The sequence below is a fragment of the Astatotilapia calliptera genome, chromosome 18 (genome assembly GCF_964374335.1).
Source record: "Astatotilapia calliptera chromosome 18, fAstCal68.1, whole genome shotgun sequence".
Classification (NCBI taxonomy): Eukaryota; Metazoa; Chordata; class Actinopteri; order Cichliformes; family Cichlidae; genus Astatotilapia; species Astatotilapia calliptera.
This window is the reverse complement of record NC_137439.1, coordinates 35,199,726-35,213,487: the sequence shown is the minus strand read 5'-3', so window position 1 is coordinate 35,213,487 and position 13,762 is coordinate 35,199,726. Positions and strand designations below refer to the sequence as shown.

The 13,762-nt window shown below is 43.5% G+C and overlaps 1 protein-coding gene across 3 annotated transcripts in view; it reads left to right on the top strand.

The window, feature by feature from the left end:
* The window catches only part of LOC113011001 (junctophilin-1-like), a 41,517-nt gene that overhangs the window by 11,625 nt on the left and 16,130 nt on the right, over window positions 1-13,762 (top strand). For all 3 annotated transcript variants that reach the window (XM_026150360.2, XM_080292736.1, XM_080292735.1), the window contains exons 2-3: window positions 4,683-5,442; window positions 11,006-11,124. In XM_026150360.2, coding sequence (XP_026006145.2) covers window positions 4,683-5,442; window positions 11,006-11,124 — 879 coding nt within the window. The remainder of the gene's footprint in view (window positions 1-4,682; window positions 5,443-11,005; window positions 11,125-13,762) is intronic.

Genomic DNA, 13,762 nt, shown 5'->3' with positions numbered 1-13,762 from the left:
ATTCACAATCATCTTCTGCAAGAGAGGGCCACCAGGCGAAGCGCTGAAGGAAGGTAATGGTGCGGTGGACCCCCGGGTGACAGGTGAGCCCAATGTAGCACTCGTGACCTAACAGAGGTCACGAGTTCTACAAAGAGTAAACCTGGAGGGCCCGTTCAGGGGCCCGGTTCTGTTCAATGACCCTCCCTAATGGCAAATTTGATCTCCCAGGTCAGGGTCCCAATAACACACGTGGGAGGGAGAATGGGGGAGTCCTGAGCTGTATCTTCTGAGGCAGTGAATCGGCGTGAGAGAGTGCCGGGTTTGACGTTATGAGAGCCAGGTCTGTAGGTGATCGAGAGCTGGAATCTGGTGAAAAACAGGGCCCACCTGGCTGGCCTGGCATTTGGCCGTTTAGCTGACCGAATATACTCCAAATTCTTGTGGTCCATCCACACCACGAATGGCTGGGCAGCGTTCTCCAGCCAGTGACGCCACTCCTCCAGGGCGAGCTTGATGGCTAGCAGTTCGCGGTCTCCCACGTCATAATTTCCTTCTGCGGGGGAGAGACGGCGAGAGAACTAAGCACAAGAGTGAAGCTTACCACTTTGTTGCTGGGAGAGCACGGCCCCCACTCCGGCGTCCGAAGCGTCCACCTCCACGACAAACTGTAGACTGAGATCTGGTTGGAAAAGGATGGGCGCCGAGGCGAAACGTAGCTTCAGATGAGAGAAGGCTCATCCCAGCTGACAGGAACCTTGGGTGAGTTGAGACGAGTTATTGGCAAAGCAAGCTTACTGTAGTCACGAATGAAACGAAGGTAAAAGTTAGCAAAACCCAGAAAGCTTTGGAGTTGCTTGCGGTTAGAAGGGGTTGGCCAGTTAATGGCGGCTTTAACCTTAGCTGGGTCGGCTCTGAGGTTACCTTGCTCAATGATGTAGCCCAGAAAGGAAACTGTAGTTACGTGGAACTCACACTTCTCTTCCTTAACAAAGAGATGGTCCACAAGGAGATGTTGTAAGACCTGTCTGACATGGCGTTCGTGTTCGGTGACGGAGCGTGAGAAGATGAGGATATCATCCAGGTAAAAAAGACAAAGTGGTTGATGAAGTCCCGGAGCACGTCGTTTACCAGAGCCTGAAAAACAGCTGGAGCATTGGTGAGACCAAACGGCATGACAAGATATTAAAATGGCCAAGATGGGTGTTAAAGGCCGTTTTCCACTCATCCCCCTCACTTTTCCTGACCAGGATATTTGCATTTTGCAGGTCTTAGTGAAGATTGTGGCCCCCTGGAGAAGCTCGAAAGCGGAATTCAACAGCGGGAGAGGATATTTGTTTTTAACCGTAATGTTGTTGAGGCCTCGATAACCAATGCAGGGCCATAAACTCTTGTCTTTCCTGGTCACAAAAAAGAAGCCAGTGGCTACTGGGGAAGATGAGGGGCGAATTAAACCTGCAGCAAGTGACTCGTTAATGTACTTTTCCATGCTTTCACATTCAGGCTGTGAAAGGCTGTATAAACAGCTGGTAGGGAGCGGTGCGCCCGGGAGAAGGTCAATCCCGCAATCGTACGGCTGGTAAGGAGGCAGCGAGCACGCTCTATCTTTGCAAAAAAAAACCAGTTTGAGGTCACTCCTCCCCCCACCCCAGGTTACTCTCCTTTCTCCAATCAAGGACTGGGTTATGTTGACGCAGCCAGGGGTAGCCTAAGACTAGCGGTGTGAGGGGGGCTTTGAAAACTGCAAGGTTTCAGAATGATTTCCAGAAAGGGTTAAAGAAATGGGCTCTGTAATGTGGGTGATGTCTGGGAGACGCTGACCACTAAGGGCTGTAACTTGAAGAGAGTGTGGTAGTGTTTCAGTGCTTAGTTTTAGCTTATGCGCCAGCGAAGCGTCAATAAAGTTCTGTTTGCCCCAGAGTCAATCGGAGCCCTAAGAGAATGAGTCTTGAGTTGCACAGTTCATTTTGCTGCAATCATGAGACGTGGAGGAGACCGTGAACAGGAGACCTCATCCACCCATACTCTCCTCTCTACTGGCGGGCGGTCTTTTGGCCAAGCCGGACAAGCGTTGGCGATATGGCCTTTGCAACTGCAGTAAAAACACTCACCGGCCCTCCACCGTCAATGTCGCTCCTCAGGCATTAGTCTGGAGCGCCCCAATTGCATGGGTTGTTCACCCTCTTCCATACTGTCTGACACCTGATTGCCTCCGCCACTGGTCGCGCCTCCGCCCAGCGCCATTTCCGTGTGTCCCAGATGCCTCTGGGTAATATAGTTTCCGGTTCCCCGGCTCGCTCTTAAATGCTCGTCTACCTTCATACACAGTGTAATCACATCAGAGAGAGTCAAAGGTAAGTCCCTCATTACCAGTTCATTTTTCAATTCATCACAAACATTATTCAGTGAGGTACTTATCAATGCCGACTGCCCCCACCCGGTCTCTTCAGCCAAAGTCCAAAACTCGACTGAGTATTCCGCTATACTCCGTCTCCCCTGCTTTAAGTTCAACAATCAAAGAGCAGCCACCTCAGCTCCGGTGCCTCTTTCAAAACCACTTTTAAATTTAACGAGAAAGTCCTGCTAAGTGATCTCAGGGTCAGTTCTTAGCTTGGCTTGTGCCCAGTTCAATACCTGCCTGTAACAGCTGAACAATATAGGCAATTTTGGCCCCATCAGTCTCATAGGTCTGTGATCTGGGTCAAAAATCCTGCACACTTATGAAACTCACCCGAGTAAGATTCCATAGCAGGTAAAGATTGCTCCGGGGGTTCTGGGTGAGCCGGTGCGGAAGAGGTAGATGGTACGGGCGCCAGAGTTTCGGAAGCCGGTAACTGTGGAGAGACATGCAGAGGAGGCGTGGATGGGCGTTGAGCGAGGGCTTGGGTGAGCGTAGCCAGTTGCTAGTTAGTGTGCTGTAGCATTTGTGGCATTCCAGAATTGCTTCCGGGGTGAGGACAGGCTGCAGGGTGGGGGTTGAGTCTGCTGAGTCCATGGTTGGCTGGATCATTACTGTTACGGTTTGTCGTGAGAACTCACATGCAAAACTCAGCGATAGGAAGCTTCACAAGCAATTTATTTACACAGTTCACTGAATGTATATACAAATGTGCAGAAATAGTGCTACGTACAAAAGTGGGGGGACGGGGCTCCAGGGAAATCCAGGGAAACAGACTCTCGCTCCTCTTCCATTAATCCACACACATGATCAGGCTCTCTTTCTCCAACTATCACCACACAGGAAACGGGGAAAAGGTCAAGGGAGTCTGTACACAGGGAAATGTTTGTTAGTTCAATGCTCAGAAACACAAAGGGGAAACTTAGCTGGCAACTTGACGACACTAACACGAGTCAAACACAACGATCCAGCGAAGAACAGCAGTCATCGCCTGGCTTAAATACTGGTTGCGTTAATGAATCTCAGGTGCTTCCTCCTCTGAGGGGCGTGGGCCGAGGACAAGATGAGTTGAGAATGAGTTCCACCCCGGAGAGCGAGAGAGAAACAGTTTATCAGCGCCCTGGTGATCCCCCAGGCCGTGACCTTTTATTGAGATCAAACCAACCCTCTTCTTACATCTTCCCTGTGCTACTGTGATTATATTAGCAAAACCACGGCTCTGTAGCTAGCCACCAGCCACCATCATTACAGTCCATCAGCTAGCTTAACTTCATTAACTGTCTAGTCAGTGTGTTATTTTGTTTCCTGTATATTCGTTTACTTTCCAAGTTACAGTAGAGCCGTATGATGCCTATTCACTGAGAAACTGTCAGTCACGTGTAGTTAGCCAGTGAGAGTGCATTTCAATCATATTTGACCCTCCTCATCACGTCTTATTGTATATTTTTTTTTAAACAAAGGCTTTTTCTTGTGACATTACCAATAAGTTTGATGTGTCACATGGCCCTCTTCCTATTGAAAAAAACAAAAGTTGTATCCAAGATGGCCGACTTGTAAATGGCCACCATGGTCACCACCCATCTTGAGGAGTTTGCCCCTCACATATACTAATGTGCCACAAACAGGACTTTAATATCACCAACCATTCCCATGTTATTACAGTGTATCCATATAAATGGCCCACCCTTTACTTAAACATGGAGTCTGCCTCACAGTGTTTTACACTTCACACGTGTCCTGGATATGTCATGCTTAAGCACATCTGTTGAACACTTTTGGATATAGTTATAATCACTGATACATTTACACAATTATATGATAACGACTTTGTAGATGGGCAGCCTGTTTATGGCAGTTGAAGTTTGTACAGTCTCCTGACACATTGCTAACATTTCTGTTGGCTAGGAATGTCACCTAAGTTGTTGATAAAATAAAATTATATTTTTACTCTACCTCTGCAGTGACTTTGTTTTTGTTTGTTTTTTTTAGCTTAGTATCCTACGCTGTCATAAAGTAATGTGGTGTGGTACGATATTTGTCTTGCTATAATGATGCATGGCCAAAAGGTTGATTAAAATGACTTTCATTCGACTATAGAAAGTAGTTGGTTCATTGATTCATTGTTGGAGCTCTAGTTGCATCCTTCTTTGCATTCTTGATCTTTTTTATTTACTTTGGTAGCCTCTATCACTCACTTTGTATTCTACATTATTCTGTATATGCTTTTTATTCTGTCTCTGCTTATTTTTTTATGCTTTACTCACAGTCTGTCTTCTCTCTGTGTGTCTCTCTGCTACTGCTATAGGCACGTATCAGGGTCAGTGGAGTGGTGGCATGCGTCACGGCTATGGAGTACGTCAAAGTGTTCCTTATGGCATGGCTTCTGTCATCCGCTCACCTCTACGAACTTCGCTGTCTTCACTCCGCAGTGAGCAGAGTAATGGTACAGTACTGCGTGACAGCCTATCCGATAGCCCTGCTGGCACACGTGGTGGTTTTGTGCTCAACTTCCAATCAGATGGAGAGGGTTCAGAGAAGAGAAAGGGTCTTTTTCGCCGTGGCTCCTTTTTTGGTAGCCTTCAGCGACTACGCAAATCTGATTCACGCTCATCAATTTCTAGTAAGCGCAGTTCAGCACACAGTGACACTACTATGAGCCGCATCAGTTCAAGTGACGCCAACTCTACCATTAGCTTTGGAGATGGAGACCCTGGCGATGACTACCTGCCTCTTGAGGACAGTGTGGATGCTACCACCACCGAGTCGTATGTGGGCGAGTGGAAAAATGACAAACGCAGTGGCTTTGGTATCTCTGAGCGGTCTAATGGCATGAAATATGAAGGCGAGTGGTTGAATAATAAACGCCATGGCTATGGCTGCACCATCTTTCCTAATGGGACGAAGGAAGAAGGGAAGTACAAGAACAATATGCTGATCCGGGGTATCAGGAAGCAGCTGTTCCCACTAAAGAATACCAAGACCAAACAAAAAGTGGATCGTGCCATTGAAGGAGCAGTGAGAGCAGCAGCCATCGCCAGAACCAAAGTTGAGATTGCCATCTCCAGGTAAAATATCCTGAGAACCATAAGGAAGTTACAACTACTTTTACCACCTTTTTCTTTACTACATTGGAAGTATATTGGGTAGTATATACTATCCAAAGTTTTATCCATATTTTATCTATACTATTGTCAGAGCATATACTGCTCATTATTAAATACTATTAGTAATACTCTTAATACTACTCTGCATATTTTGGCTTGACACAAAGACATTTTATTGCTCATTTTGACACACTGGCTTACAAATGTAATTGAAACTTCATAGTAAGCATATGGTACTTAGTATTCTGTGGAATGAAAAAATATTTGCTGCTTGTTAGTTTGGGATTGTCTTTCATATGTGTCACATGTTTCAGATGATCAAATATATTTTAAAACTGGACAAAGATAACCCAGTATGTAAATGCTCATTTAGTTTATTAAAAGAAAAAAAAAGCTATCCAACCCTACCTGCTCTATGTGAAAAAGTAACCGTTAAATCCCCAAAACCTTTGGAAAAATATTCTGTCTAAACTTTTTTAAAGGGTTGAGTCTGGTTACATCTGGTGTAAAACTAACACACCATTTCAAGCCTGTTTTTCAACTGTTTTAACTGCACATCCCCCATCTCAAATATCATCAGCACCCCTAGATGCCCTCCTCCCACTGCCTCACTGATCTGACCTCCTGTGACACCTGCATATTCACCTGTACTCCTAACCAACCCCGAAGTCCCCACCAGTCAAGCCAACACCAGCATCACTTCCACCTCAATCTCCTCTGCCGGCATGCATCTCAGCCCCAGAAACCCATTTTAGATGCCATACCTAGAATCTACTGGAGCCACTCACTCAATTTTGGGCACAGTGACCCAAGTATTCTGATTACTACAGGGACAACAGTTGCCTTCAGCTTCCACGTATTTTCTATCTCCTCTCTCAGCCCTTGTTATTTCTCAGGTATCTTGTTCCTATTTCCTGATGTTGCTATTGCTACATCTTATCACTACAGCCTTCCTCCTCTGCTTGGACCCAACTACTGGCTGGTTAGCCTTAGCACTTCCAGGCCTTACTCGGCAACGGTGTTCCTGCATACTATGCCATCCACTTCATTATAGCTTTCCATGTATGATCTGCCAACTAGTATTTATGATCTTTGCTGTTCTTGCTCCTTTTTTCTCTTGGGTTTCTGCTGCCTGAGGTATCACCAAGCACATGATCATTCCTGGCCATCTTTCTGATGTACTGATGGATTGTTGTTGTTGTTCTTACATCCTGGATAGTAATTCTACACTCACTATTCGTTGGCCAGGATTTGGCATGAAACCTTCGATACGTGGTAAAGGCTTTTCTTTTTTTAATGTCAGTGGTTTCTATCTCCTCCCTTGGCTAGCTTATTATTCCAGCAGGGTATCTGGCAGGGCATAGGTGTTGATTACCTAGAGCTTGTTCTTCCCATTCAGCAGACTCCTCAGGATTTGCCTTGCTCTTTGGCGAAGGCAGCTTCTCTAGTGGCCTCTTCATTGTTCAGTTCACCTCTTGTATTCCCATGTAATTCTAGCTATCCTCAATATCTGGAATATTGCATTTTGATATTGCAGCCTGCTCAGTTCTGACTACTTTCCATCTTTTTGTTGTTCAGGCTTACGTAGAACAGCAGTGGGGACAGGGTAGGGCTTTATCGCTGGGCGATATGGCCTAAAAATCCATATCACGGTATAATTTGAAGCAAGTGCGGTAACGATATATATCGCGATATATTCTTTTCTTCTGTATCACGTATTTTACACACTATAAGGCGCACTTAAAATCCTTTAATTTTCTCAAAAATCGTTAGTGCGCCTTATGTGTGAATTCTGGTTGTACTTACTGACCTCGAACCAATTTTATGTGGTACATGGCGCGCAGAAATCTGTCAAAAATGTTTCAGTACAACTTTGGTAAGCTATGAAGCCACACCGCTTGATGGATTGCCGGAGCATTACGGCTGCCGTATTCAGGAGCCCCGCGGAGTGATCTGGGTCCAAAACTCCGTCTTCTTCAGGTCCCAAAGTCAAACGAACACTGCGGCATCACTAAGAGTTACAAACTGTCTAAATTATTTCCAGTGTTGCCAACTTAGCGACTTTGTCACTATATTTAGCGAGTTTTCAGACCCCCTTAGAGACTTTTTTTCTAAAAAAGCGACTAGCGACAAATCTGGTGACTTTTTCTGGTATTATTGGAGACTTATTTATGACGACTTTTTGACGTTAAAATGCATATTGCTCTTACTCTCAACAAGCAGCGGTGCTGCCGTGGGCACCTCACCCGTGCCAAAGTGCTCACAGGCGGATGATGGTCCTCCCCCATCTGCTATCAGGGCACAGAGATGTTGACCCCTATGCGTCCAAACTGCAAATGAATCGCGCATGAGCGAAGCCGCTGCTCTCGCACTGACTGTAACGCAGTCAGTTCTTCTTTTACTGTTATGCTGTTTTGTGGATCACAAGGTTTAAAACTACTTATCAGAATCAGAATCAGAATACTTTATTGATCCCTGGGGGAAATTATTTTATATATATATAATTATAATAATTATATATAATTTATATATAATTATTTATAAACAAACACACACACACACACACACACACACACACACACACAGCAACTCCACCAGAGTGCCAATTTCGGGTCACTTTTGCAGGTGTTCTGGGAATCCATCCTACCTCAAAAAACATCCTACCCAATGTTTCTGCGCAGACGCGGCGCATGTGCACAACACCAAAGCCGAATTAACTTCTTTTTCTCTCACCCATCTGGAATACTTAAGGTTATGGTTATGGCGCTTTGGGTGCCTTGAAAAACGCTATATAAATCCAATCCATTATGGTTAGGGTTATGGTTAGGGGTAGGGTTAGGTTTAGTCACAAGTCACCGTCAAATTATAATACGGGTAGGACGATTTGTCAGAGTAGGATGGTTTCTCAGAACACCGGTCCAAGCCCGGATAAAGGAGCAGGGTTGGAATTGTGACATTAAAAAACAATAATTGCTAAAAGAAATTTAATTTATAGTTCTAAATAAATTCTAACTGCATTTAGGACATTTTTTGCTCACTTTTTGCCTCTTCCACGATGTTATTTCTCTGTAGGTTACAGAGAGGTTACAATTACATTGGCAGAGGCTTCCATGTGGTGTTAGGCAGTTTATTGGACGTTAGTTAGATGGGACCAGTCCCTTCGAAGGGTCCTTGGTAATCAAGACTGTCCAGCCTTCAGTTAGCTGTTCCAGTTGCATCCATTAGCAGCTGGTTCATTTGTTCTGCCAGGTGCTCACTGAATACAGTTAGGCTCTTAGGCAGTAGGTGTGAATGATGTGCGGGCCTGGTGCTGGCGAACTCATGCTTGAGACTCTTTCTTGGATGTGATGGTCACATCACATGACATGCAGTTTAGAGTGGTTGCTATGGGGTGCTCTTAGATCCACTAAACACTGAGTATTGTTGTTGTGTTGCATCCATCTCCCATATGCTATTCCAGTGTTGCTTCATCTCCAGCCTTGGTGGGACTGCTCTCATATTGTTTTCCTGCCTTATATTAATGCATCTTTGATGGTTTAGTAGAGAACATCTGGTTTATTCTCATGGTTTCTACTTCTGGTATACCTCTTAAGGCGGTTAGCCAAGACTGTGTATATTTGTTTGGTTGTTTCAAAGGCCTCAGAATTAGCAGCTTGTTGTACTTCTTCTACACTCCATTCTTCCTCATACCTTTCTGCAGTTTAAATATTTTGCTAACTTCCTGCAGTTTTCCCTTGATCTCAGCCTCTTTCTGCATGGCGGGTATTGCTACTTGTGGCTGGTCAACTTATAGCCAAGCATCTCAAGGATCACTGTTGCTGTGGTATAGATCAGCTGGTTGGTTTTAGTAATGATCACAGCAGGGATTTTATGTAATGTTGGATTCAAATGTTGCATCACTTTGACCTTCAGATACTAACCCCAAGTTGCTCTCCGATACATCCATCAGCGTATGCATGTGTGTGAATGCTTAGATAGAATGCACTTAAAGTGTAGAAGAAAGTGCTTGTGTGCATGGCTGTGAATGGGTGAATGTGATCTAAAGTGCTGTGAGTGCTCCAGGAGAGTAGAAGTGCGCTATATAAGAATCAGTCCATTCACCATTTTAAGTCTGGATGAGCTGAATAGTGTTCATAAAAATTGATGCATATTTCTAATCAAATGTGATACCCATGTAACCCTCTACATAATTTTAATGTTTCTTTTTCTATACTGTTCCATTTTAATCACCCTTTGGTTTTTACCTCTTTAGCCAGTTTGGCAGAAATACTTTGTTAGATTGACAGAGAAACCACATTCCTCAGTACAGCACCAAGAAAGCTCTTAGGGGTTTATACCCCATCCCTAAGACATCTGGGAAGCTCTTGGGGGGGGTAAACAAACATATGTGTTAGTTTCCTCATTATTTCATCATTAAGGAGATAAAAGAAGTGAAGTTTATTCCTTTAGAAAAATATCAAATCAAATCAAATAAATTCAGCAACACTAAAAGCCCTGAAAGACCCCTTGTCATGAACCAAGCAGGCAGGAACACAGGCACAAATGTAAACTTCAAAAAATGGGTTTTATTATACCCCCAAAAAGGACAAGATGATTACAAAAATTCAAAATAACAAAAAATAAAGTCTTTAAGAACCAAGTGGGCCCATAAAAGAGGTTAACTTAACAGACCGCTACTCAAAAATCACTTAACAAAAACATAACTCAACAAACTGACCTGCCCAAATGAGAAACAGCTCCAGTTATATAGCAAATGAATAAACCATTATATACACCAAAGGTGAAAACTAAAGAGATAACAGATAACCATCATTCAAGAAGAACCCCATTCCCCCTGCATGATCACAATAGATGGTCCAGTCCACTTTATTGGCTTCTGCATTTGAACCAGCTCCACCCTCAGCCTCCTCTTTCAGCCAAACCAGGAAGGACTGGAGCGGAGGTCAGGTAACTCAGAAAGAGCAGAAATATAATCACCCACCTATATAAAATAACAAACAATGCAAAGCAAAGTCTATGCCACCATTTGGGCTATAGCTTAGTGCTGTCATGCATTACAGGTAAACTCAAAATATCAAATTAATTAACTTATGATCACAGAAGCTTTAGAGCATAACGTAAACATAAGACAAAAGACCAAATGAATATTACCCAAGCATCTCAGTTGTGTGGTTGCATGCATCCATCACACCCCTCAAGGCAATGAAAGTAGATATTTACAAAATCCTTTCCTTGATTAAGAGAAAAACTCTTCAGTTACTAGCCAAGTCAAAAACACACAAAGACGAAGGCTTATCGTTGTCAAAGTCTACAATTAAGAGAAATGTCCAGCCAATATCAAAGGAGAGAAAAAAACCTAAAAGCTGTGTGCATCACATTTCTTCACAGCTGCCTTGCATATCAATGCTTTTTAGAAGCCCCAGATGGCAGCCCCATGGAAACTATTGAAACACTTCCAAATAAACCAGACAGAGCACACTATGCTGAGTATGTTAGTTACTAATGAGTATATGGATTCTTGCAGGACGTCCCATGCCCGGGTCAAAGCAGAGTGTGCAGATCAGGCTTCACAATCAGCCTGCCAGGATTCTGATATTGCCCGAGCTGTGGCCAGGGAGCTCTCCCCATCTTTCCATCAGCCAGGTACTGTAACACCTGCACATGTTGTAGAGCTGCTGCTTGTAAACATGCGATGTTGAACTTCTGTTGTTAGGTTTAATTTGTGACCTTCTGTATGATTGAAATGCCTAAAAGGTTATGAAAGGTTTTAGAACAACTGTTTGAAGGTTGGGTTTGAAACCCTTTGAGGTTGTCTTGGTCCTCCCCTATTTTCTTCAAATTTTGCTACCAAGGAGCCAGATCATATTGCAATGTTTTTTTTTTTAAATGGTCTTTAGCAATAGTTTTCCATGCCTTCTGAAGGTTCTTACAAAGGTTTGGATATCGGCTGCTTTTTCCACAAATTTTCAGTCCGGTCTTTGTACCTGATCATTTTCAGTGGAATGTTTTTTGTTAACATTAACCTGTGAACTTCAGACAAAAAAAGGCGTGAAACAGTGTTGTATCTGCACACATTTTAAATTGTATCTTCAGGCACAAAAAAAACTATTTTGATTGTATGATAAATGCCAAATATAACACAGTTTGACAGGCATAAGAGTATTTTTACATCGAAAAGTGATTTCCAAAGAGCTTTTAGTTGAAACCTTGGCATATCTTGGCATGGTGTGTTCTTTAAAAAATTAAGAACCGGGGTGGCAGGAAGTAGAGCAGATCATCTACTGACTGAAAGGTTGGTGGTTCAATCCCTGGCTCTCCCTAGTCTGCATGCCAAATATCCTTGGGCAAGATATTAACTCCAAGTTGCTCTCTGGTACATAGTAGTTAGTAGGTAGTTAGTAAGCACTTCAAAGTATAGAAGATAGTGCTTGGCTGAATGTGGCATGTTGTGTAGAGCGCTTTGAGTACTCTGGGAGAGTAGGAACTGCTATATAAGAATCAGTCCATTTACCATTTTTAAATGATCTTTAGGGCTGGACCTGGTGACCCTGAACACAGCCTTAGTTATGCTACAATAGGTCTAGGCTGCTGGGGGTTTGCATGATGCACTTCTTCTTCACTCACCTCTTTTTTTATACAGTGTGTTTATACAACAATGATTCAATCATTGGTTTTAATTAATCGTTAGTTATTGTTAATCTCTTTCCGTCTTCCTCCACTCACCCAACCCCTCGTGCCAGATTACCACCCCTCCCTGACCTTAGTGCTGCAGGAGGTTTCTTCCTCTTAAAAGGTTTTTTTTTTTCTTCCTACTGTCGCCAAGTGCTTACTTAGGGAGTGCAGAATTATTAGGCAAGTTGTATTTTTGAGGAATAATGTTATTATTGAACAACAACCATGTTCTCAATGAACCCAAAAAGCTCATTAATATCAAAGCTGAATGTTTTTGGAAGTAGTTTTTAGTTTGTTTTTAGTTTTAGCTATTTTAGGGGGATATCTGTGTGTGCAGGTGACTATTACTGTGCATAATTATTAGGCAACTTAACAAAAAACAAATATATACCCATTTCAATTATTTATTTTTACCAGTGAAACCAATATAACATCTCCACATTCACAAATATACATTTCTGACATTCAAAAACAAAACAAAAACAAATCAGCGACCAATATAGCCACCTTTCTTTGCAAGGACACTCAAAAGCCTGCCATCCATGGATTCTGTCAGTGTTTTGATCTGTTCACCATCAACATTGCGTGCAGCAGCAACCACAGCCTCCCAGACACTGTTCAGAGAGGTGTACTGTTTTCCCTCCTTGTAAATCTCACATTTGATGATGGACCACAGGTTCTCAATGGGGTTCAGATCAGGTGAACAAGGAGGCCATGTCATTAGTTTTTCTTCTTTTATACCCTTTCTTGCCAGCCACGCTGTGGAGTACTTGGACGCGTGTGATGGAGCATTGTCCTGCATGAAAATCATGTTTTTCTTGAAGGATGCAGACTTCTTCCTGTACCACTGCTTGAAGAAGGTGTCTTCCAGAAACTGGCAGTAGGACTGGGAGTTGAGCTTGACTCCATCCTCAACCCGAAAAGGCCCCACAAGCTCATCTTTGATGATACCAACCCAAACCAGTACTCCACCTCCACCTTGCTGGCATCTGAGTGGGACTGGAGCTCTCTGCCCTTTACCAATCCAGCCATGGGCCCATCCATCTGGCCCATCAAGACTCACTCTCATTTCATCAGTCCATAAAACCTTAGAAAAATCAGTCTTGAGATATTTCTTGGCCCAGTCTTGACGTTTCAGCTTGTGTGTCTTGTTCAGTGGTGGTCGTCTTTCAGCCTTTCTTACCTTGGCCATGTCTCTGAGTATTGCACACCTTGTGCTTTTGGGCACTCCAGTGATGTTGCAGCTCTGAAATATGGCCAAACTGGTGGCAAGTGGCATCTTGGCAGCTGCACGCTTGACTTTTCTCAGTTCATGGGCAGTTATTTTGCGCCTTGGTTTTTCCACACGCTTCTTGCGACCCTGTTGACTATTTTGAATGAAACGCTTGATTGTTCGATGATCACGCTTCAGAAGCTTTGCAATTTTGAGACTGCTGCATCCCTCTGCAAGATATCTCACTATTTTTGACTTTTCTGAGCTGTCAAGTCCTTCTTTTGACCCATTTTGCCAAAGGAAAGGACGTTGCCTAATAATTATGCACACCTGATATAGGGTGTTGATGTCATTAGACCACACCCCTTCTCATTACAGAGATGCACATCACCTAAT